The 26,184-nt window shown below is 40.5% G+C and overlaps 2 protein-coding genes across 3 annotated transcripts; both read right to left on the reverse strand.

Moving 5' to 3' along the window:
• Positions 1–251: 251 nt before the first annotated feature.
• Positions 252–4,951, reverse strand: LOC145480871 (dnaJ homolog subfamily C member 28-like). Its single transcript, XM_081459205.1, has 3 exons — positions 3,188–4,951; positions 1,559–1,857; positions 252–909 (listed from the first exon to the last, which is right to left on the reverse strand). Exons 1-3 carry the CDS (start codon positions 3,583–3,585, stop codon positions 431–433), a joined length of 1,176 nt encoding a protein of 391 aa, XP_081315331.1. The 5' UTR covers positions 3,586–4,951; the 3' UTR covers positions 252–430.
• Positions 4,952–5,107: 156 nt separating this feature from the next.
• LOC145480869 (uncharacterized) lies at positions 5,108–26,150 on the reverse strand. Of its 2 annotated transcripts, none has more exons than XM_081459204.1 (13): positions 24,191–26,150; positions 23,920–24,029; positions 22,538–22,712; positions 15,845–15,958; positions 15,060–15,136; positions 13,405–13,627; positions 12,895–13,021; positions 10,406–12,098; positions 9,338–9,574; positions 8,233–9,022; positions 7,439–7,807; positions 6,952–6,997; positions 5,108–6,562 (listed from the first exon to the last, which is right to left on the reverse strand). In XM_081459204.1, the coding sequence occupies exons 1-13, from the start codon at positions 24,273–24,275 to the stop codon at positions 6,505–6,507; spliced, it is 4,104 nt and encodes a 1,367-aa protein (XP_081315330.1). In that variant the 5' UTR covers positions 24,276–26,150; the 3' UTR covers positions 5,108–6,504. The 2 variants fall into 2 exon arrangements, with proteins under 2 accessions (XP_081315330.1, XP_081315329.1); XM_081459203.1 differs by having other exon boundaries at positions 13,348–13,627.
• Between the last annotated feature and the right edge of the window lie 34 nt (positions 26,151–26,184).

Genomic DNA, 26,184 nt, shown 5'->3' on the forward strand with positions numbered 1-26,184 from the left:
TTCACTAGGGAGGGACCTCGCCATGGCAGTGGGCAGCTAAGGACAGGGGCCAAAACTGGCTGCTGTTCTTCCTGATGACATCTGAAGCCGAATCCGTGAATGGAGCTACTTCCGGACTGTGACAAAAAATAACAACAATATAACACACAAAAAATAGTGTACATTTGACGCACGCGTTTGGTCTCAAACCTGCGCCAATTCAGGCCTTGTATCGTCTTAATATGGAAAAAACAAAATACATTAAATAGGAAATTTCCCCTTTCTTTACTGGCGTCTTGACAGTCAAGCGTATGGCGACTTATAAGCGCAGTGTTTGTCGCAGTTGAGGGGATAAGTCTTGAGGCGCGTTTTCTCGACGAATAAGGATAGATAATCCCATTTCTTCCCATGGCAGATGAATAAAGAAGCTTTATCGCCCTAAATTTCTCCTTCATGATGTGTTACCATTCTCACTGAATATTTTTAAAAACCTAACTCTGCATTTTTCGAGCAGCCTTTGAATAAACGTCAAGTTAACTCTATTACGTTCATCTTTGTTTTCTCTCTCACAGGAATTCGTTTGAAAGTCACTGTCAGTTACTGATCCATAACCGCAGTTCTCCACTGTTCTGTCGACTTCCTTTTGGAAATTAACATGAACTCGTTGTTTACTGAGAATGGGGACGATCATGTTGAATTTATCGATTTTCTGATTAATGGTGGGTAACTTCTCCTCGAATTCCTTCAAATTCTGCTCCCATGTGATAGAAGCTTCCAATGTGAGTGGATTAGGTCCGAGTTTTGCCCTTTTTGTCAATAAACCATCTCTGAGCCGTTTGATATCATGTCGTATTTCCTTGTCGAGTGAAATCCATTCCGGCGCAAATCCTGAATCTATCAGTACTTTATTGAGCCTCCGAGTTGTAGAGTCTACGAAGGAGAAAAAGACAAAAGATTTAGACACAGTTACACCCAGATATAATTGAAGCGGAAGGATATTCTTGCAGACACGAAAGGGTGTGGTGTGTACCTTTTCGTGAAAGTTGATGAGGACAAAACTCACATGGACGGCCAAAGTACCCTTGCAATGAACTTCATCCGAGTGAAGATGATTGAAATAAGCGCAAGTAGTAGTAGTAGAAGCAGTAACCAATCAGAATTCTTATGGAAATGACAGCAATGGGTGTGGCCTTGTTTGACAGCACTGCACTGGCTCCTCTCCAGGCTCTTCTAAAATAGGAATTACAAGCCTGATCTGGTAATGAATGCGTTGCCTGAACGGAGACTAACGGAAAGGAAAAAGCTTCCGCATACTTTGGCCATTAAGCGAAAATTTTCCCAAAGAAAAGAGCAAGGAAAGGACATAATGCAACTTCCTTTTCACATTCATTTCTGTTTGAGGTTTCTCTTGTTTTAATAACCCAATTCATATACGATTCTACCTGCAAGTATTGGGCCAGTTAGCATCACTCCCCCACTAAAAGGTCACATCCTCTAACTCTCATAATTAACAACACACCCTCTGAACCCTACTGTAAGTTGTTGCGATTCTGATTTGGATCATAGACGTCGCACCTACCAACATACAGCTCTTGTTCAAGCTTAAGTGGTTTTCCACTCCCAGATAGATTTTTAAATTCCCCTTTAGACATAGCCTCCTGGATGAGATCCTCAACCAGTCTGTCAATGACCTTGGAGTACTTTGACCGTCTTATTGCCCTCTTTTCAGGTTCAGCAATGGATGTTTCCTGATCGCCAAACTGTCGAGTCTTATGATCAATCACTTTGTCTGAAGCCCTCTGCACCCTGTAGTTTTGGTATTGCTTTTGCCTTGTTGAAGGTGAACCAAACCCAATACCTTCATACTCTAGGTATTGCCTAGGAACAGCAAACACTTAAATTTACTAACAGGTCAGTTAATATTAAATATTTAATAATGGGAGAAAGGGGAGTAGTCAGGTATTAGCAAACTCCTGGATCTACAATAACTGGGTACTAGGCCTGCAGATGTTTTGTCCAAGAAAATTGCCTTCTGCTGCACTTTTTCCTGAAGCTGGATATCAATGCTTCATTATTCCCCTGTATTCTTAATTCATAAATCCATGTTTGATTTCTCATGGATATGCATGCTTTTCAACAGTATAATGAATGTTACATGTACCACATTTAAACAGATAACTAAGAGACCCTGAGAGATCAGGGGGTCAGGAACTTAAACACTACCAGTGTAAGGGTCAGGAAAAAATCAGGCCAGAAGATTTTGCTCTCACCCTTTGGATTTGAGCTCATACAGACAAATTCCTGAAAGAGTTATCAGCTTCATCTTTTTTTTTTAATTTCAAAAACAGTGGAATCAAATTTGATCGTGTTATGGCTTGTACATGCTCCAAGCCATGAGACTAAACCTTTAATCACAAGAAATACAAAAGCCATCTCCTTAGAGAGAGATGGCATTTGTATTTCAATCAAATTATGTTTATGTACTTATACTAAACAGTTTCGTAAATCTTTGTCTAATTAGTTGAATAGTAATCTTATAGTATATTAATGGTCTAAAATAAATATAGATGTGGCCCACCTAGATTAGCCTAGACTACCTGCGGGTTCACACTGTAGTCATAGTCAAGAAAGCGCTAAGTGTAAAGTGTATATATTTTTGTGAAATTGTAAATGTACGAGTAATAAATAAAGCTGTTGTTGTTGTTGGGGAGGTGCACTGGTCTAAAGGTTAGGTTTTGGTAAAATACACTTTACACTTTACTATCCATCCATTAGAATAAGTGGCTGCCAGAAAACTGCTAGAAAAGCAAGCAAAATGGGACATTCCATTTTTAATGCACACCCCTCCCCATCCCCCTATGGGGGGCAACCTCTGGTACAGGGCCTGTCAGAATATTTTTTCAAAGAAGGCAGCAAAATTTTAAGCCCCTGTGACGCAAACCTCTAAGGTACCAACTACAGAAAACTGGAGTGTCCGAATCTGCCCTTCAAAGGAGGTGGGGTGGGGCTTCGGATTAAGAATGGAATGTCCCAGCAATTCCCCTACAGAGGGAATACCAATTTTCATAGTCCGTTCATGCAACAGTACAGAAACCGGAGTCAAGACGAACTTTCCCTACACCCCACCGTCGTCTCGGAAACTAAGGCGTTTATAAACCCGGAAAGTGTATATATAAGCTTAAGTTTTCTGCATGTATTTTATGATTACCTATGCTGTGGAGCAGTGTGATGAATATCAAATATTTCTTTCTCGAAGTCTTGATCGCTGACTTCAGGCCCTTCCTGGGCCGCAGTAGTTACATGATCCATGACCACTCTGTACGCCTGTTCTATTCGCGCAAATTTGCCAGCATCAGCTGTTTTTCTCCCACAATCTGGGTGATACTGCTTGGCTAGTCGCAAGTATGCTTCACGAACATCCACAACAGTTGCACTCCAGTCCACGCCGAGAAGAAGATAACAGTCCTTGACTTTCATGCTGGATGCTGGTGTGCAGAGCATACGGCCTGCCTGTTTAAGGAAGGGATATCCTCGTAACAACACCAGGGATGTACACGTATTGCGAGACAAAATGTGACAAAATCTCTGAAGAACACAGGTCGCCATGTTTGTTGTTACTCGGTATTACATAATTGTTGCATTACATAACGCACCTTCAGTCAGTTAAAGAAACCGCTGACAAACTATTTTACAGCAAGTTCGCTTATGTCGGAAGCCTTACAATACCTTACACGAGTCTTTCAGCCAATACCACCACGCGGCTGAACTGACCAATCACTGCAATCAGTTTCAATGAGCTAGTATAACACCATCGAGTGAAAAATACTTTTCACTTGACTGTGAAGATGACTCCCGCTCAGGTTATCGAAACGTCTGTCAACAACAACAGTTCTCATAAGACCGACTACCCTCAAACGGACGATCACACGATCTCTCTGTGTCCGGTGCAACAACCAATGTTGATTGCGGGCAAGAGGCGGGGATTTGATGCCTGGCCATGGTACAATCACCCGATCGGGCTATTGATCGTGCGAAGCGGCCCCGTGGTTGGAAAAAGTATGCCTGGTGTCATAATTCGGACGCGGTTACCATGTCTGTCTCTCACAGCCTGCGCTTCGGGAAAGGTAAGTTTTTAAATGTTTTAATCGCAATTTATCTGACACTTTAGACTGACATCTAATCCGACACTGGCTGCGGCCGCACTAAGAGAGTTAACTGGGTTTATTTTTTAGAAACCTGGTTAAAAATTCTAAACAACTTAACTCGGTTAAGGGTTGGTTATAATAAAATAACGGGGTTATATTTTATGAGCGGCCGCACTGAAATGGGTTATGAAGTGGGTTAACTCAATTGACGTCATGAGATAAACCAACAAAATGGCAGATTTCGAAAAAGTCGATGCACGGCGCTGATCAGACTGCTGATAAGAGACCACTAACCTGGGTTAAAGCACGGAAAAAGGTGGTTTTAAAATTAACCTAACCCGGTTAAAAAATCTATTGTTCATCAATTAATTTCCATGGTAACCGTAAACCCGGTTTAAGTTCCATGAACAGCCAAAATTAGCGGTCGCATTACGATTTTTCGATAACCCGGTTAACCGTAATTAGTTAATTAGAAATAACCCGGTTAACTCTCTAGTGCGCCCGCGGCCACTGTCTATTTTGAGACAGTTTTTAACTTCAAGAACAAATTTGATTATAAAACTCAGTGAAATCGAACTCCACCCCAAAAAGTCACTTCCGTTTTATATTAAATGAAACGCGGTAAGGAGAACTTACTTTTCCAGTGTGTTTTTTATCTGTTTTATATAGTAGTATTTAGATATTTTGCCCCGGGGTGGGGCTTTTTTAATACTTTTGATTGACGTTTGCTTCCCTACACTGGGGAATTGATCAATTTTGTTTTAATACTTGTCCAATCCCAGCCCCTTCCCCGCACTCCCGCCCCGCGGAATTTATTATATCTAATAACTCCCTTCTCTGTTCAAACCTGCATTCACAAGGTCTTGAAGAAACCCTGGGGCTTTTTGAAAACTGTACCAAATAAACTAGTTTTATACAAAGTGATATCATTCGTTGTTTATTGACAATCAGTTAAATCATACAATTCTGTTGAATAGTTTATTTTAGCGAATATATAGTGATAAAGAACTTATTGTTTTAACGACTCTGTGGATAAATGCAAAGTCCTATGATATGAAAACGTTACAGTCACTTGGCGTTCTACGAGAATACCACGGTACAAACCGCACATAGAGAACTATATCGTCATCACACAAACGAGAAGCCTGGGGAGAGACTCATTTCGTAGTTGCTTGTGGGACCGTTCCTGGGGACAATTTTGTTTTGCATCCAGAAACGTCAGAAACGGCCCCACAAACGACCGCGAGCGACCGTGAGCCGAGTCTCTTTTTGAGAAGAGATTAAAGTCCAACGCTCACTTCTACTTAGACTGCAAAGCAGTCGTTTTTTCTTCCCTATTCGGAAGGCAAAAAGCACCGTAAGCGTGATCCTCGCGCGTGAAGCGCACGAGCCTCACCTCCGATCCCCACCGTTTCCACAATCGCTCCAGACCATTCGTTCGAATACCGCCCGCGTCGCTCGCGTTCGCAAAAAACAGGACTGTTTTGCAGTCTAACTTCTACTCTCATTTGGCACTTCTATGAATTATGTAAGGATGTAAGACCTCGACAGCAAAATTCTCGTCAGATAAAACTAAACGCAGTACACCTCGTGCCAAGTGTTCATAGCTCCTTGGTTCACGCCGGTGACAAACCGCTTGGGGCGGAGTTATTCCTTTGATCATTTGGCAGGCCTGACTATTTTAAAACACAGACTGGCTCGCAAATTGAAGCAAGAGGATAAAAGCAACGCGTAAAATCTCACGTACACTGTATAAAATATATCCGGTAATAAATGGCACATATCTGGCATCTCGGTTACTTAGTAATAAGACTGCTAAACTTTGTTCACCAAAAGTGATTCTATAAGACACAATATGTAACGAATGCTTGTAGTACTAAGGCTAATAAATATAATAACTTATCAATACTACATTTGGATAAAATACATCAACACCAGTGTTAGATTGTTTGGAGATGATATCTACCGTTTACTGAAGATCACCGCCCTTTGGACAAATATGAACTTTTTTACTTTTCACTGTTTGTAATAAAGCTTGAAATTATTAGCAACTAGTCTGAAATCGCAGATTAAGAAGAAATGAGAATGTATTTTACATGGAACTACTTGCGCTCGATCTGAAAAGTCGAGGCGGGTTTTAAAATACACGAACAAAAAAACAAACCACTCGATCCAACGACTGCGTTTTCGTTCCGTTGGGGTCGCAATCACGAGAGTTACTAAAAGGCCCGTCATGTATCCTGTACAATGAAGTGTCCTTCCTTCTATGCCTGTATGTAATGCAAGTATGTCGTCCGCAGGAAACAGATGCTACGGAGTCTAAATTAAACTCTTTTTTATACACGAGACGCGGAATGCAGAAACCACAAGTGAGCAGCCTTCACCCATAACACATGACGACTTTATTGAAGGAGACGAAGATCCCTTTGTTTGGTTTACTGTAGAAAATAAAACAAGAAATTACTTTTGAATTTCCCACTTTGCCAGCTCATGAAAAATACCGGGGAAACATCGCAAGTTACGTTTCATATCAACATCGGTGTATCGCGAATTCAAAGCGTTATAACTCGATGATGTGCATCGTTCAAATCGATGATGCAAGCCAAATCCTGAATTAATTTAATAAGTATGAACTTTCACTTAATGAGTAATTTCTTTGAGATCGATTTTACGATAAAAACTAACGAAAAAAATCACGACGTTTCGACCTCTCTGAGGTCATTTTCAAGTGTGAGTAAAAAAGATATAATAATGACCTCTAAGAGGTCGAAAAGTCGTGATTTTTATCGTTAGTTTTTATTGCACAAACTTTTACAGATTTACTTACCAAGAAAATAATCTTTCTCCATTCAAAGATCCATCGTGCTTTCCCTCTGAAAGAACCAAAATGCGTTACAAACTAAAATGCAGTCAAACCTCTTCTTTCAGGTACCTTGTGTCGATGTACAAATTCTCCTTACTCAGCCTAGGATTTATTTCGTAATACGACTTTAGAGAAATTTCCCCGCGATGACAAGAATTTTTCTCAGTGACTTGAATATCTGGAATAGGCTACTGCTGCATCGATAACTACACTTCAAGAGACATAACAAGGTAATCAATCACGGATAACAATAAATCGAGGTGTTTTCTGATCTTTTTTCTTTAAAGCCAAAAGACTGCATTTGGCAATATATATCACTATTATTGCCTACTGGCATAATTTAAGGACTAAAAATACGATCTTTTTTACTCATCAACGCGTCATCATCAGCCAGTATCACACCACACAAACAAAGCAGGCACATAGAAAATCGAGAAAAATATATGCTCACCATGACCTGGTCCCAGTTCCACTCCGATATACGTGTCTTTGCGGCCTGGCAATGGCCCGATATACTTTACAACTCCGCGGCCAATCTCTCCTCGTGACCTCGTTACCAGTACCTCCATTCCCACCTGAATATCGCTGCTTGACTTGGGCGCAAATGGCTTGGTGAATACTTTCGTATCTGTAGGCGACGCGGTGACTGCTGAATGGTATGGAGTGGTTGTAAGAGACTGGGAACTGGTAGAATAACTTGACGAGGAGGTGGAATGGTGACCAACATCACGCAGAGAATGGGAGTAAGGCGAAGACTTGACGTGGTACGAAGAAGTGTAGTCGTCTTTGCTGCCAAAAACGTCGTTCAGGGACCCCGTTGCTAAAATGGAAAATGTAAGAACCGAGAAAGGTATGTAAGACATTCAACAACTGTTGAGAACGGTAAGCTTTTCAGCTGTCGCCAATGTTGCATTAGCTTACATTTTCAATAATTGTTACAATTAACACATAAGCAAGCCTGAGTGCGAGCTCGTTTTCACTGAATCACAAGGCCAAGCCACGTTTTTTAACAAATATTTACGAAAATTACGGGCTTACTCTGGTCACCTGCTCGTCTGGGGTTTGGGTACAAGGACGAGCAGGTGGCGACTAGCATGTCATGCTATGTAGTATCCCTCGCAGCCCTTATTTGGATCGTCACACAACGCTAGGGAGATGAGCGCTACGCGAAGATCAAGGCACAGACAAGGTCACTTGTATTATGCCAAACTCCTGATTGTGCCAAGTTCGTAATGATCCATTTACCTCCATCATATGAATGAGGTCTTCTTCTACGCCCACTGATTCTGTCAACTTGTTGATACCGAGACGAGTCTTGACTGTAGGCGCTTGCTCTTGGTTGCCTCGTCGCAGCATCTGTCCTGTAGTCGCGATCCCACGAAACGACCGACGAAGTGGAAGACTCGGAGCTTTGTGTGCGCCACCTCGGGTGAGTTGCAGTATGGTGTCCGAAGCCATGCTCTAGATCATCAGAGACATCGCTGTCTTCTCCTAACGAGCTTACGCGGTGCCTCGGGACAGTGGCCCTGCTTCTGTGCGAAGTACTCGCAAGCTTGTCTTGGAGGGATGTATACGACGACGATTGTCTCGTGGCTTCAGACCTCGGCGAGCCGTAGCCGTTCATTATAACTGGAGATGACACTGCAGCGTCGTGGGATCGGGTGTAATTCGTGTCCAACGAACTGTACCGAGTTGGTCCGAGCCCCAAACTGTCGCTTCTCGTGGCGAAGCTAACAGACCTTGCTGTAGGTTCCAGATCTGCATACTTGTGTCTGTCGTATGAGGTATATTTGTCGAATTTCTTTGACAAGTCTGTTTCGCTCTTGGCTCTGCCGAGTCTTGAGCCATTTCTGCTTGTTATCGTTTTCATTGTGTCCAGTTCTTGCTTTGCTTGTTTTAGTTTTGTTTGCAGACGGTCGTTGTCTCGTTGAAGTTGTCTGACCTGCTGCTCGAGAGTGTTGTTGAGTACTTGAAGCTCGATCATCTTTCCTCCGGCTCTGTTTGATTCCAGAGATCTCCGCCGCAAACGTGTTATCTAAAACATAAAAGTTAACCAAACAAATGTTACATACCGGCCAAAACGACATTAAAACTAAGAATTACCGCTTAAAAGAAGGAAATGAATACTTTAATTTGAGGGCCAGACTATAATGGCAGAATGACAACCATGAATCGGGACTCAGTAAGTCACACAGGGCACAATGCTTTGAAATCTTTAAATAATTTAGTTATCACTGAAAATTAACCATACTTGGTATTAAAGTGTAACTGCCTAAAACACAAACTTGCTATGAGAAGCGCAAATTCGCAAGAATATCTACATTACGGTTTCACAATGTGGCCAACAAACCTCTAGTTGCAGGTCTGAATTGAGCTTGTTCATTTCTTCAAGGCTTAGTTGATTGACAGTTTTCAGACTCTCTTGCTCATCCTTCAACTGCTGATTGGTTCTCTCCAGTCTCCTCACAGACTCCTGCAGTGAATGGATTTCCTCGTCTTTCTCTCGTAAAGTTCTGTTGAGATCCACCACTTTCTGCTCCAGTTCATGTGTTTTCTCGTCATCTTGCTTGGCGAGAGAGGCTACAGTCTAAACAGACAACGTGCAAGTTAATAGCCCTCTGTGTCGTCGAACGCGGTTAAGAGCGGGAAGAATGTAAGCCCGAGTAAAGAGACGCTCATTCGCGACTGTCGATCGAAAGAAAACGTTATAGCAATGACCCACACCTACACATATACATTGCGAGTCGGATTGGTTGCGCGCGAAAATTTCACACCAAGTAACGACCAATCAGGTGGCAATTGAGAGGGTAGCTTGAAAATGAGGAAGACAAAAGAGACGTCTTTTACTCGGATTACAGAAATAGCAAACAGGCCACTGATGCTGAAAACAAATAGCAAGAAACATAGCAAAACTATGTTTGAGCCAGATAGTCTATTTGTGTAAAACGTGAGCACTGTTGTTTCCAAAACTACCAAAAAGATGGAAGAACCTGTCAACTATTCGTGACTTTTTGGCGGAATAAACGTGTAATGCCTTTAGCTAAAAGGTGCTTAAAATATCACTTTTCTTCCGAACATATAGCCAAATTTTGTGTTGATACTTAAAGTTTCGGGCTGCCTGTAACAGGAATTATGAATTGAGGCCTAGTGAATTGAAGTTCTTTTAGGATAACTGAATTTCGTCCTAGCCATTATGTTTGTGTACATTGGTTCAATTTCCCAACCTTCCAACTTAACACTACGGGATACATCCTTCAAACCAGCATGGTTGCATCATGAATAGTGCAACAACAAGAGAGTGAACTCGTTGTTTCCCTGGTTTCAACTAACCTGATTATTTTGTAATCTCAAACAATCTCAAAACATCTATTAGGTTACTGGAATTACGTTTGTTACTCATGCTTTACGGCAGACCCACCTCAATGCTCAGCATCTGCTGCTCAAGGTCCTCATTCCTGGACTTGACTCTCCTAAGCTCTGCTTCATAATGAGCCGCCCTCTGTCTGAAATCATCGACCAGAGTGTCCCTTTCCTTTCTAAGAGCTTCCAAATCAGACGATAGTTTCAATGCAGATGGTCCGCTTTCTCCATTCACAGTAGCAAATGCACTTCCACGGCTTGGAATAACTGATTCATGCGACAATGGAGGAGACACGACACGGCGAGAGGAATGCTCAGCTCGACTTCGAATTGAAGAAACTGGGCCTTGCCCTCTGGATGCCCTGCTGGGACCACTGTGGGAAGGTACTGGAGGTGAACCTCGCCCGTAGGATTCTGCAAGGAGTTCCGAAGGGCTTCCAGTTCCCGATGTTCTATGCCTCGGACTGTTTACAGATGGTGTGCTGCTCTCAGTTTCTCCATGACTAACTCTTGAGCTTCTAGATGGCATCACAGGAGGAGCTGCTGCTGAAGATCCATTACGTGAGACTACTGGAGGTGTACCTTGTCTAAACGCTCTCTCCGCTAGGAGCTCTGATGGGCTTCCTGCTCCAGATGTTCTATGTCTTGGACTGTGCACTGAAGGTGTGCTATTCTCACTTTCTCTCTGACTTTCCCTTGAGCCTGTTGGTGACATCACTGGAGTTGCTCCTGTAGATCCATTACGAGAGGTTATTGCAGCTGTGTCAGTAACCTGTCTATACACTGTCTCCATATGCAGCTCTGTGGGGTTTCCCGCTCCTGATGTTCTATGTCCTGCACTGTGCACTGAAGGTGTACTATCTCCACCATCTCGGTGACTCAAATGCGAGCTTCTTGGTGGTGCCACAAAAGGACTGGCTCCTGCTGGAGGTTCACCATGGGCAGAGAGTACAGGAGTACTCCTCTGACTTGAGTGAAGGCTAGCATCAGCATCCTGGCCTGATCCGCCTCGAGGGCGAACGCTGGTGCTGTGATTGGACCCTGTGGGACTTTGCCTTACAACAGGAGATATCGATGACCCCTCTGCACCAGAAATGGGTCCCCGACGACTTTCCAAATGTGATGCAGAGTTACCAGTTGTCAGTAGCTCCACTGAAATTGGAACTGTTCCAAAGAGGCTTCCCGATCCACCAAGGCTTTGGGGTCTCAATGGTCGTTGTGTCTGGGTGTGAATGGACCCAGGAGGGCTTCCTCTCGAGGCCACTGGTATGCCTGTATCCGACTGGCTGCGACCTCTTGGAGACATAATAGGAGATGGTAAACCAGATGAAAACAAAGAACTACTGTGCACTGATCCTGCCGGGCTGTGTCTTTGAGTAGATGAGGTGATTTCATTAACACTTGGTGATACGGCTGGTGTGCTGTAGGTTACATTGGTATCAGCAACAGGAACTGTAACAGCATCCAAGACAGAGCCAAGAGGACTGGCTCTGAGAGACGAATGGGCATGTTCTCTACGCTGCTCTTCAGTTGTAGTCTGGACAGTGGGTGGTACACGGTCTGTTTCTTCTGTGGAGTCATGATCTCCAACCGGTGTGGCATGTGGGGAGGTGTATCGTGGAACAACATTTCTGTGCTCTTCTTCAGTCAATGGGGTACCAGTGATAGGAGGTGGGCTGTCATGCCTAAGGGCCTCATCTAGTAAAGGACTTATAACGGAGTCGTCTCTTGCTCCTGCCTCACTAGGTACACTGGATGTAAAAGGTAGACAGGAAGATTAGTAGAAAGTCAAGAGTCTATATACTCGAACTTGACTGATAGTCTTCATATTTCATGTTTTCATCCTGTATGTCAGGAATACAATCATTCATATAATCTATAATACCAACAGCCGAATCGTTCTTTTTACTAAACTTGGCTCCACATATAACAACTCTCCTAAGTAGCAATGAGGTTTTTGTCTACATGTACACTGTCATGCAACCTTCCCTTTTGTGTTTTTCTGGATTCCTTGCTTAACTAGCCTCTTTTGCAAGCATTATTTGTGTCATCATACAATGCCTCTCCCAAGCTAGTAAGGAGAAGCACTGTTTGACAACATGATATGGCTGTGAAGAAGATTAAAATCAAACCATCCACTTCAAAAAAGATGTTAATCAGTCTGCTGAAGCAACACAAGAATGATCACTTGAACCTAATTACATGACCTAGTTCCTATACGTCTCCCCTTTCTGAAAAAGGTCACTGATGGGTTCGACTCCTTTGGGAAAACTTAATTTTCATGTAGCTTGCGTCCTACTCAGTCTGTCAAACAAACATCCGTCATACGTCCACCCACACGTTTAAGTCATTGATTTGAAGATGATTAACTACATGGAAATGGATTAAATTATGGACAACTTGAACTAAAAAATAAAGAGATTACAATGTCGCATTTGATTTAGATTCCCTTCATAACTTCCACGTGAAAACATATTGGAGAATCATTTCCTGCCCTTATTACATAATAATGCTCTTAAAACTCTGGTGACAGCAGAACTGACTGACCTATTGACAGGACTGTCTCTTGATGACACTCGGCTGTCATGCTCACTGTGGCTGCTAGGAACTGGAGAGGCAGATGAGGGCGGGGCTGGGGGCCTTGAACTGGAAAGTACTTCTTCTGCTTCATTTTCTGTGAGAGATTCATAGAACAAGTCTACAAAACACATAACATACAACAGTTGTTACAAAGTCACAGGGCATGACTTAAAAACACACTCATGAACCAGTTGGCCCATCATTTTTCAGGCTTGGTCACCAGCGCAAGAGAAACCTGAAACTGAGCTGTTCAATGCCTAACATGCCATCAGCTTATTATCATAATGTTTCCACAGCATCAAGGCATTAACTAATATTTGCCACTTTGCTGGATGGGCTACTAGAGTCTGATAAGTTAAGAAGTCTACACAGAACAAATAGACTTCCTATTATTGAGATGAACTTCAAATCTATATCTACCACTCTGATCATCAACGTCTCCACCATCAGGAAGTGACTGAAGGCCATCACTTTCACCTGACAGGTCTCCTGGTCGAGCCCCTGCTTCCAGTCCTGGATGCAACAGAACAGGACTTGACGGCTGCAGTTCTTCTGTAGAATCTGGCTGAGGTGTCAGTATGGGAGGGTCATCATCATCATCATCATCTCGCTGACCAGCAAGGGCACTTAGGTCAACATCAGACATTACTGGTGATGGAACTCCACTTCCTGGAACCCAGGAAGGCTCACCATGGCTGAGCTAGATGGGGGAACAAATTTGAAACAACTGGATATTTTTTTGCTATGCAGACAACAGTTTTAGCAGTAATAATAACCATGAACAGAGATGATGCATCTAGCTGATCAATTTCTCATTTGTCATTATCAGTGCTCTCCTTGAAACAGCAATGAAAAGTGCAAACTCTTGCCGAGCTCTTCCTTCACTTACTATAGATAAACGGGAACAAACCTGACAGGTTCTTGGATTGGACTGTGAAAATATACTTCACTTCAAAATAATTTTGACATATTTGTACTGTATGTTAAGTTTACAGCTTATTCATTATTCATTTTTTAGAATACTTATTTCACCACGCAAAATGCGAAAAAATGGAAACAGTTCAAAAAACAATTTTAATTTTCATGTGGACAAATGAATCCCAAATAATTCTATTTGTCTAATATTCTTCACAACTGGGATGGATTGAACTGCTGAAATTTCCAGTTATTATTGCCCAAACGTTCCAAATATTCATGATTTAAATAAGGTCAAGTTTATACTGTAACCATTACTTTTCAGAAATCTTTCTGTAACAATCATTGCCATTTTCATTTATTAATTTTGCACTACTTTCCTTTAAGGACTTTGCTGTGTTGATAGCTATTAGTGACCATAGCGTAATAATTGGTGCTATACAAAATTACACAAAAATACATCAAAACATGGATCTACTAGTTCCAAAGCCAATAATATCTGAAACATCAGGGAGAATTAATGGAAATAAATAAATGGAATATGCTTTTAATTACCACAAAAACATGTTTCGAGTCATGGTGCTCTTAAATGGTAAGTCTTTCAAAAATACTATCATCAAGCATGTAGACTACTGCAATTTGCTTAAAGCTTGTGTACCTACATTAACTAAATGGACAAGAATCCTGTAAAACTTACTATTGCTCTGAAATTGTCTCGTCTTGCAAAACAGAGCACAAAAACTTAAAGGTGTTTCAATTTTGGTACTGAATATGAGTTTCTTAACACCACAAAAAAAAAAAGAAATATTACATAGCATGAACCAAGCCGGAATTGACATTGTTTACAAAAATTGGGCACTGAAAACAATTCAGTTTGAAAAGAATGAAAGAAAACAACATTCACAAAAGTTCACTGAATATGGTGATCAGATCATTGTGAATTATTTAAAGAAGAACTCTTTGAGCATCACACTGCTATTTGATTTCTCTAAGTGACCTTCTTAAAATTAAGCTACGCTCTAAGAAAACTGTTTGCATCTCCGAACAGATAATGTCTGCAGACAAATATCAGAGCATATTTTTATAATAATGCCAAATGGAGGCTATTGCTTTTGTATGCAACAAAGAAAAACCCAATCAGAATTGTAGATTCCAAATAGAATATGGTTAGTGCATGGTTACTAATGATACTAGCATGAAATTCAACTTGACTCTACCTGATGCTGGAGCAGCTCTCTGTATAGTGGACTCATTTCATTCGCAGTCTCAGTTCGGTTCTCCCTTGATTCCATGTCTATAAGTGTACAATGTATGAGATTGCTTTGCTTTCAGTCTCATTACATCAAACTCTCATTTCCCCTTACCAGTTTCCATTAATTTCTTTGATACTAGTTCTGAGAATTAGGTTTTATGACAAAATGGTCTCTTCCTGGATTAATATATCTATTTTTTTGTAAGCTACATGTATACATTGACATTGTGAGGAGTGATAATATGTTGGTGGTTATGGATAAAGGATGCCACTAACCTGCATGTAAATTTTAATATTACACAGTTACTATTCTGTTAATATTTGATTCCCTTCTTCTTCTGCCATCTTCCTCTGACACAATGCATATGAATGGCCTTTTTTGTTTTGAATCTAAATTATTACAATAAACATAGAAAAATCCCTGCCAAAAGATATAAATATGGCTTATTGACCTAGTGTGAGGTAAAGATGCAAGATGGCTGGCTATTGGCCAAGTCCTTTTTACACTTGTTTATGGACCAAGACAGAGTTGAGGTCCATAAACATGCCAAAAAAAAAAAAAAAAAAAAAACGAGGCCCACCCGCACGGGTAGCTAATCACATTGCAGGATTCAGTTCATCTTGTCCACTCATGGAGCTAGCCATATAACAATAATGTTTATTAGTTTTACTAGCAGTTACACATTGAATTGCAGAGTATTGTTCATAATTTTGTTAGCAAGTAGGACTTTGCACTGTTAAATTTCTTACCAAGTGGAGGTCTGTCGTGCACATCCACTGGCTCTGTTTCACCATCAGAACTCACATCACCAGTATTGGTTTGTGTCCCCCTGTCATTTTCATCAAACATATATCCATAGTTGGCTGTGGGCGAAACATTGACAAATTCAGTACACTTGGACAAGTTAAAGCAATACTATCGTATTTAGTGTCAACTGCTATATGGTCAGTGGTTGGCACTGACCCAGTTCAGACACCAAACTTTTCATGAATTTGGACCAACCCAAATTATCAAAAGTACCCCTGTTGATTCAGATGTTGAACTTAATTCGCCGAACTTAAATTAGTTTGAACCAAATCATTTGAAATGTCAGTGGTTTTCAGGCGAAGTGTAAACTGCTTGTAAAATATGTTATAATAATATATTCATTAGGTTCGGAACATGAAAAGTTCGACATCTGAATCAAAGCCGTTCCAAAGCCAAAATACCCAGCTGAGCTAGGTGGGAAGAACGACTGAGACGTTCCAAATTCAAATAGCCATTCTTAACTGATTCAGATGCTGAACTTTTCATGTACTTTTAAATTCAACATATTAGGTTCGGCTCATGAAAAGTTCAATGTCTGAACTGGGCCTCACTTTTTTGAATACTAGCCAGTGGACTAGTAAGCAAAATAAATCACTACCCACAAGGACATTGAACCAAATCATTTGAAATGTCAGTGGTTTTCAGGCGAAGTGTAAACTGCTTGTAAAATATGTTATAATAATATATTCTTGGTTTTCACCAGTCATGTGATCAAAACTAAAAATCGTAACCATTCAATAAATAAATTCAAGAATCTAGGATATGATAGATGATTGCTATATAAACAACCTCGCCAAGAATCAGGTTTCTGCTGTTGTTCATTCGCCCGTTATTCGCAGAAGCGTGTCATCCAAATTTATAGAGCCTTGTATGGAGACGCCATGTTTGTGCCCTTCGGAGGGGCACAAACATGGCGACCGTAAAATAACAAAAACATCTGTCCTTGAATTTTGCTATTGAAACGAACATTTTTACTCTAGTGCTCCGACACATTGAAATAAATGCTTCTTCTAGTGCAAGCACCGTTTATTTAACAAAAACTAAAGCGATAACTCGTCTTTTGACCTACGCGACAGTCTTTTCTGGCCACCATTTTCATGTCACGCAACGCAAAAGCTTGGAGTGCTCTGTTACAAAAAGAAGAACTCTGTCGAGCTAAAACATTGCCAAACGTCACGTTCATACAGGGCCTTTTATCTGATGAAACTAAAACCTCAGAAGGAAGGATAATTTCTAATTTTGGAATATGACTACGTCACATGAAAACCAAGAATTCATTAGGTTCGGAACATGAAAAGTTCGACATCTGAATCAAAGCCGTTCCAAAGCCAAAATACCCGGCTGAGCTAGGTGGGAAGAACGACTGAGACGTTCCAAATTCAAATAGCCATTCTTAACTGATTCAGATGCTGAACTTTTCATGTACTTTTAAATTCAACATATTAGGTTCGGCTCATGAAAAGTTCAATGTCTGAACTGGGCCTCACTTTTTTGAATACTAGCCAGTGGACTAGTAAGCAAAATAAATCACTACCCACAAGGACAAGCCACTAGTCCATAACACCGCGAGAAAAAATACACCTAGGAAATTAGTAACCATTCCACTCCTTCTGGTGTCCCACCCTTCCGCCAACAACCTTTCATTGACACTCGAGAAGGCTAGTATATATATTGAATGAAATAAAAAGGAATTATTACCCGTACGAAACGAGCAGATCTGTTTATAGTCTGTGACAGATCTGCTGGCACATCTGTAGCAGATCTGCAGATAATCTACAGATGATCTACAGATTATCTGCAGATCATCTGCAGAATGTCTGCAGAATATCTGCAGAATGTCTGCAGAGCGTCTGCAGCGATGATCTGCAACAAGTCTGCAAATTTGCAGACACTCTGCAGACGAAATCAGCCTATCATGCTAAACAAAAAGCCCACAAAATGCACCAATCAAACAACGTTTATTTAAAAGATAGACAGAGGAGGTCGGTTTGTTATTCATCAAAAGTAAACAATTAATGTTGACAGATAAAGCAAATAATATCACTAGCAGGAATTTAAAGTATTTTCTTAGCGTGACATTTTCCACATATTCCAAATGAATAAAAAAAACCTCGGGTAGCAAGCACTCCTTTCAAAAAATCTAGGCTTCACGTAGCCTGCGAGCAACAAGGGAGCTTGCTCGCAGGCTAGGCTTCGCGTGCTTTTTTTGGTTTGCTTGGCAGGTTATTTACAGAAACGAGTTCGAGTAAACTGGATACTAAGTGAGATTCATTTCCTTCTCGTCTGTGCTCGGCACCTGCTTGACATGAAGCCAGTTTAAAGGAACGAAAGAGGTAAGTCATAGAGTACATAAATAATGCACAACAGCGACCGCTTATCGAGTTTTTGTTCGCCTTATGTATCAATTTTTTCATTCGCTTCGTAGCTTACTTACATATATCAACAGATATCAAAATTATTTGTTTATTAGGTACTCGGTTCACGTTGCAGCATTCTACTGTGGCCTAAAGTCTATGGTGCACTAACCTTCGATCCCTGAATGGCTTGTTTTGAACATGTGTCACTAATATTCCAGCACACCAGGGCCGAGCGAAGACCGTAATTAAGAGAGGTCGCTACCAAGGGTTTACAGAACACTGACGGAATCTTGACCCGCACTGTTAACGCATACTGAGAAAGTACGCTTACACATTTGTAACAAGTTTAGATAGTGTATTGTATTCTAGTAGGTAGCAATAAAAGTAAAACCTAAAGCCAACTTGGCATATTCAGTTTTTACAGACCAGTCAAAAGATTATTCACGATATGCGACCAATGATTAAATGTTACTTTTAGTGTGACCTTTTCATAAGGTCGGTTTCTAAGTCACTGCAGTGAGTAAATCCAGATTTTTCAAGACATACAGTATTCTCAATAAATGAGTTTACTGTCAAGCGTTGTAGATTTCGTGTGTTCAACAGCACACATCCAAATACTCGGAATAAACATAATACACCCGCACTTGATTCACACACTGCTCTAAACAAAAACTAAACATGAGTTTAATCCATGCTGTGAGAAATTACTAACTCTTTGTAAATATTTTTAGTGATTCGACAAAATGTTTCATTCTCTTCGCTCAACTAATACTCGTTTGTTTACATTGTTCGATTGCATTATGAAAAAACTACATTTTTTTTTCCGTTCAACAACTTCTTCTATTGCTTCAATAAGCCCATTTTCTCGCAAAATGTTTTCTTCATTTTTTAAGTCCAAAATACAATAAGTATGTCACGCGGCAATTCGAGCACTGCAAGTTACTGAGTGAAGAATTATCTTGATATCTGTTTTTTGTTCGCACCAAAATGAAAAAAACTACTGAGGGAGTTTTATCGATGATTTAAGCATTTAGCCTCACATCAGTGTAATATCAATTTTGCACTTTTCACGCCAAAGGAAGAAATAAATAACTTGGATACATATTGTTATATTATACTGATACTGAGAGAAAAACTGTGAGCTGTTTTCATTTCGTAGAAACGGTCACGGTCACAAAAATACATGTACTTTGGTAGAACTTTCCATTCTTATTTAGTTACAGCTTATCTATACTTCCCTGAGTTTTTTTCTTTTGGCTGTTCCAACTTTGTTTGTTAAAATGCGGTTCATCTGGGATACGGAAAACTCCAGTTCGTTGAGAGTGACAAACCTTCCAACATATGCTATAACAAATAAAAATATATTAGTAAACTACATGTATGTATTACTTTTAAAGTAGTCAGTTTATTATTATCGCAATTATAGCAATATGATTACAAAAATGCGACACATCATCTCTGATCATGTGTGTTTGTGTACGTATGTTTCTACAGGTTACTGCCTGATGCCCTTGCCCTTTAAAGTCTTCACCACATCTTGATTCAGAGCCTTACTAATGAAGCACACCCGCTTTGCTTGTCTGTGTTCGGGAGCCATGGGCAAGACTTGTTGCCAGAGTCTCCTCACTGAAGAAGGCTTCAATTAACAGCAAGTATAATTTCTTGGGGTCTTTATCGCATTGACTGTATGTGAATGGAGTTAAGTTTAGCTGAGGATATGTAGATTCCAGATCCTGGCACAAGTTCTTGTTTCCCAGGGCCTGCAACGTAGTATTTTTTACTCTCATCTTGATTGCCAGACGGCAAGTTCTCGAACCTAATCATTAAATTAAAATCTAACAGAACTGCTTAATACTAGCCTGTGCGTATATCACAAGTTCGATTGTACTACTAATACTACTAGACGGTTTGATTGTACTACTAATACTATTAGACGGTTTGATTGTAATACTAATACTACTAGATGGTTTGATTGTAATACTAAATTGGTTATTAAATCGATTGTTGAACCTACCGAGTTGGAGTTAGTTTCCGCTGCCTTGTGAAGAGTCTACAAAAGAGTTGAATAGTTTTAGGTACAGAAAGTCAGAATAAAACCCAAAAATTGCCAACCTTCTTGTGTAAGTTGACTACATAACTAAAGTGCCACTCAGTCCTACTCCAGTTTGTTTCCAGAAATTTTATATTTTGTACATAAATATCTATAGGAAGCAACAGATAAAAGCTCACAGGCTTCATAAAGTCACATTTACCTCTATTTTGCGCTCCAAAATTAATTTATTCTACTTAAGAAATTGCATGGCTGGATTGCCTGTTCATTTCAAAAACTACCCATTTAAATGTTCCAAGCGTCCTGAACTGGTCTTTAAATGTTACTATTAACTACAGCTACGTATGTGCAATGTGCACGCAAATCTGCTCAAACAGTAAAAATCTGTAAATCGCGTCACCGTTACTCCAAACTTAGTTAATATGATTTCGGGAAGAATGCTGTGAATAAAATTGTTTCTCGATTTGCCGTTCACCTCTGATAATTACCCTGTTTTTTGAACGATCATCAGAGTTTAGTTAAGCTGGAATGTTACATTAAAAGAGGTCTTAAAACAGTTGAAAAACCACCAACCTCCAGTCTTAATAATTTTCCCTGGGTAGGGAGTATTTTTACTGGTCCTCCTTCCTTTCTTTCCCTCCTCCCAGTCAACCATGGCGTCTAAGCCCTCGAAGATTTCTCCGGCATAATGTACCTGCGAAGCACTTGCGACGCTATATAAATCTTCTTCCGTCAAAAGAACTATAGCAAAAGCCATCTTTTTATGTCAAAAAGCAATTTCTTACAGACTGTCTTGTTTGCACGCAAACTTTGAATGTGACACTTCAACTGAAAGGAATATCAGTGTCAGCAACATCTCCTACTCTTATTGGACGGTTCAAGTGTGACAGGTGTCGGGTATCAGCCAGGAGAATCTGTCATATTCGCAGCGGCCGATGAGATTTCACTTGTGGTTTTCTCTCTTTGTCGAGAACAGCAAATAAAGGTAAAGATAATTTGTACATTTATTTCATTTTCTTCATGGCTGCGATATACTTACATGTTTATACCCCCAAATTGAGGCATCACATTTCTTGTCACTAACAAACATGCCACTTAGGTCACCCGGTTATGCAAATCAGGGTCTGCGTTACTGACTCATTCTTGTAAGATAATGATGGTTTGAAACGTGATGTATTTCACCTCTGCCATTTCCGGAGCGTAGAAGACATCAAGATTTTAAGAACGTCTCCTTATGTTTTGAAGCTGTCGTAGGTATAAGAAAAATAATCATAGTACAGAAATTTAACCATCGTATTCCACTTTTCATGATTCATTTACGTGTTGACTTCAACTTTCGTATCGTTGTTCTATCAACACTGATATGTCGATCGATGAAATGCTTTTCCCTGAGCATTTGGAACTGGGAATTTAACACCAATGTGCCCTGCAGTGCTCTTAAATTTTATTGAAAGAATGTGTTAGGCATATGTGTCTAATCCCTATATAATAAAAATAAATTAAGGTCGAAAGTGTATTTATCATTTAATTTAAGTGTTCAATTGACGTATAACATTTGATTTACTAGCACGTTGTACATAAGTGGCTGACCATTTATGCCTCTTATTTACGCATTTTCAATGTTCGACTATCTTTTTATTCGTAGAATCGAACTATTTTATTCATCTCAAAACGAACCAGTCATGACTGATCCAACTAAGGTTTATACCGAAGTGACGATACAATGAATGGTCTATCGATCCGGTTTTTGGACTTCAACGTGTTGCAGATCATCTGCAGACGCTGCAGATATTCTGCAGATCTGTTGTTCGTCTGTTTTCGTCTGCAGTCTTAAAATCGGGAAGAGTTTTCAAGCTCAACGTTTGCAGCAGACAGAAAACAGACTCTGCAGACGATAAATTAGTCTGCAGTTGATCTGTTTTTGTCAAAACAGATCTGTTGCAGATCTGCTGCAGATCTGCTCGTTTCGTATGGGTATAACACTTTGTTGTCTATATTTGCTTTCTTTATTAATACAGTCAATATAAAAGTCCAACTTAATACTGGGTCAAAAAGTAAGTGGAGCACTATTACGTTGTGATGCTTGAGACCTTGTGGGGAAGATTGCAAAATACTATTTGCTCAAGTGGCAAATTGATTGAAAATAGCCAGCTTAAACAAGCTTGCCACTCCAACATTCTAATAAATGATTACATGTACAGCAAGTTCAGCAAATAAGGGAATTGTACCTTCTTGAAGTATTATAAAAATAACATCACTGTCTTCATTAACTTCAAATTCTTCAGTAGGAACAACATCACCACCAATAGCTAACTGACAGGTATGCGATCCAACTGGAACACCAACAGTGCCTGACTCATACAGTCCTTCATCTTCCTTCCAGTGGAGTTTAACAGAACCGGCCTAGAAAAAATTGACCCACACCTTAAAAAGTTGCTACTTAAGTCATAAGTTGAGAACTACATGCAAGGTCAATAACCCTGTTTGCTCGATCTGGCGGGGTTCCAGATAAGTTTTCAAGGCAAGGTATCAATAAGGAATTCCAATGGGTCAATTCCCACTGTTCCCATCAAATCATTATTTAAATTTTCAATTAATTTGTTGGGTCATGTAGCTGATCGTGTTGGGTTTTTGACCTGAGATCCCTCACTTATCTGGAACACCGTCTGGAGTCTGGGGCATTAATTGTGGTGTCTAAACACAGGTCATGAAATGCCAGGTTGAATGGGTTTGAAACCATCTAATTTACCATCTAATTGAACCCTGGGAATTGAACCCACCTCAACTCTTGGCTGCAAAATCAGAATGGAACATGTATCTTAAAATACCTGATTATATAGCGTGTCCATCCCATTCCATAGAAAACTTGTCTGGAGCAAAAACTTCTCAATCATTCAACTTTCAGGTGGCTTTATTTTGTATAAAACTACTTATTAATTAGCGAATAAGTTCAGGGTAAAAGGAAATATTTTTTCCTTGGCATGCCTCTCTCGCAACGTCAGCGATATCTTATAAAAAATCAACTAATAATTGAAGAGGCATTGTTCGAAGTAATCTCGTTTAGCAAAGATAGTGGGTTTTAACGACGACGAACAACCATTAAAGTTTAATGAAGAGCCATCTTGTTAAGTTAAACACGTCTGTCTAAATTAAAATTGTTTTGACGTGCTAAGTAAAACAATTTTAGTCGAAATTGCCCCTAACTCGAAAGCGAAAGTGGAAGCAAAACAAATACAACCGTTGATGAAGAGGGGGCTGAAACATAAGCTCAAGCCACAGTGGTCAAGCTTGCACAAAATTCAAAATAGGCTGCCGAGAAAAATTGACACCAATACCAGTTGCATTCATTAGATAAGCTTTTCGAGCCACAATACTTTCAATAACGTTTCACTTAAAAAACTTGCTCTCACGAAGGCTGTTCGGGACCACCAAAACGCGTTGTCAAAGGTAAACAAACGAAAGCACAATCAATTTCTTCAGTTCAACTTCCGGATATCCCACATTTAACAAAGTATTGTAACAGAACACCAAGAATCAGGCGATGTAAATGAAAAATCCCTGGTTTCCTGCAGAAATAGTTACGATAAACCAGTTGTATGTCTTTACTTACCAGTGAGCTAATGAGATGAACTTCTCTCTCGAAGCATGCTCTCGACTTGACCCAGCGAAAGCGAACGACAACACTGTCCACTGTGGGATTTCTTGTAGTTCTACCAGGCTCTGTTGACCACAAACAAATTGATATTCAAAAACGCATTTGTCTTCAATCGCCTTATTCCCAGCGGAGAACACCTTTCATCATGCTTTCACAACTCAAACATTGAACTTTTTACATACAGTGAGTAAAGCTTTCTAGACGATTGCACATCAACGGTAACTACCTGCATAAGCCGACGAACAGACCAAACAATGTAACTGCAAGTCATCTTCGCTGCGAACTTCTTCTTGGCAAAAGGGACACTGCATCTCTCGAAAAAAAAACACTTCTACTTCTTCATCTATTGTTACTACTAGAACATTTCATTTGTTTGTTGAAAGCAAAAACTGCGAGCCATAACCCACTTTTAGCTTTGACAGGAAGTCTCGTCTATTTGCATGTAATTTGATACAACTCTTAACCAGGCCTCCCCTCGTGATGCAAGGGGTGAACTGGTACATGATCAGATTTCTGTCCGAGCTCTTGAAAAATCGCATTCCCTCACATGCACAGACCATTTGTCGAGAGAAAAACGGAATAAATTGCTACAAATATACCATTGAATTTCAATGTTAACAGTCCACAATGTTTTGATTCCGTTTTGTAGCATTGGTTAGCTCCACCAGTCATCAAGAACCTGGCCTGAGGGTTGTACTCAGTATAGTTAGTTTCATAGTGGGACGCTCCGCCCCAAGGTCCAAGCCGAAAAACTTTTTTAACCGAAAAGGTACCCCCGCCACATGCCTTTGATACCCTGTTATCGAGCCTAGAAAATAATATCTCGCTGGTATCTTTCTACCCAAAAAGGTCCAGCAATTTATACCCCACCCCCCTAAAAAAAACACCAGTCAGTCCACAGACCCTTGAGTTCGTCGTTATCGTTGGATTAGCGAAGTATTAACCCGGCGCGTGGGATACACGCGCTAAAACGCAACGGGGTGGGGATGTGGAAAGATCAAATAATTTTTTTGCGTCCGCTCTCGCGCTCGAAAAAAATTCGTAGCAAAAAGATGAACGTCTATGGACAGACTACAAAATCACCAAATTGATACTTTCAAATCGCAAAAAGGCCTTTGCACTTCAGTGATACATCTGTACGAGATATTTTGAATGACCCTTTGAAATACCTAATTGTCAATTTTTCCTACTTTTCTCCATACTTAAACTCGTGAAAACTCAATCATTTTACTATACCTACCTGCAGCCTGAAAAAGGACTCCTTTCGGGCGGAGCCTCTCCCTATAGTTCATCAGAGGACCCTCCCACGAAACAAAAGCATATCATCCTGGTTTTTAGCCAGGCGTTAAGAACACTGGGTTTGCAGAATACCGGTAAAGGATGGTTCTCTGTCAAGGAGAAAGTGATTTATTTTAGAGACTTGAATAGTAACATGGTTCCAGGTCTGGTGGGGGGACAGGGGGCTGGAGTCCGGAAGAATAGGGGGAGGAGGGGTACGGGAGGCGGGAGAGGAAAGGGCGGGAAGCGGGAGTTCTAAGAAGGCGGGAAGCGGGAGAAAGGTGCGAAACGCTAATTTTTTTAAATTCAAAAATGCGTTAGAATACTGTCAAAAACAAGAACCCAAAATATATTTGACTTGCATTAAACGTCTTCTCAGTCACTTCTTAGCAAACGAGCAAACGAAAATTTGCGCTTGGGCTTAAAAACAGGCTTACTTCCGGTGAAATAGTAAACCCGTTTACAGTGGTTACGTCATAGGTCATGAAATGTCAAGCGGCGTGGGCGCACATGTGTCGCGTAAGCTGTCAAACTGCAAAAAGGTGAGACGACCTACTTCCATGATTTAACTGTCTGATCCCAATAAACGCCGGACTGGTTACTGGAAATGCGTATACTTTATCAGAACATGAGACAATTTAGAATTAACTTTTGAAACCGTCGTCACTGAAAACGGATTTCAGAAACAAATCTGAAGAGCCGATGAAAATGAACTGAAATGGTGAAACTCAAAGAAGATAAACGAGTAGGTCAAAACTTCATTGAATTGAAACATATGGCAGCGGTAATCTTGTTAAATTATTCAAAAACAAAGGAAATGCTTAAGAATTGCGAAGCTAAATGACTAGGATGTGTTTTGACTCTGCCAATTTACAGTGGACGGGAGCAGCACGGAAAAGGGCGGGAGGCGGGAGGTTCTGACCCCCTGTCCCCCCCCCCCCC

This window comes from Orbicella franksi, chromosome 3 (genome assembly GCF_964199315.1).
Source record: "Orbicella franksi chromosome 3, jaOrbFran1.1, whole genome shotgun sequence".
NCBI lineage: Eukaryota > Metazoa > Cnidaria > Anthozoa > Scleractinia > Merulinidae > Orbicella > Orbicella franksi.

Excerpts from the sequence above, each read along its gene's own strand:
- LOC145480869 (XM_081459203.1), bottom strand. The coding sequence starts at position 24,275 with ATGCAGTGTCCCTTTTGCCAAGAAGAAGTTCGCAGCGAAGATGACTTG. Across the intron at positions 15,959-22,537 it reads TTTTATAATACTTCAAGAAG|CCAACTATGGATATATGTTT; the intron begins GTACAATTCCCT and ends TTTCGCCCACAG. Across the intron at positions 13,022-13,347 it reads AGACGTTGATGATCAGAGTG|AAAATGAAGCAGAAGAAGTA; the intron begins GTAGATATAGAT and ends AATCTCTCACAG.
- LOC145480871 (XM_081459205.1), bottom strand. The coding sequence starts at position 3,585 with ATGGCGACCTGTGTTCTTCAGAGATTTTGTCACATTTTGTCTCGCAAT. Across the intron at positions 1,858-3,187 it reads CACACTGCTCCACAGCATAG|GCAATACCTAGAGTATGAAG; the intron begins GTAATCATAAAA and ends TGCTGTTCCTAG. Across the intron at positions 910-1,558 it reads TGAACAAGAGCTGTATGTTG|ACTCTACAACTCGGAGGCTC; the intron begins GTAGGTGCGACG and ends TCTCCTTCGTAG.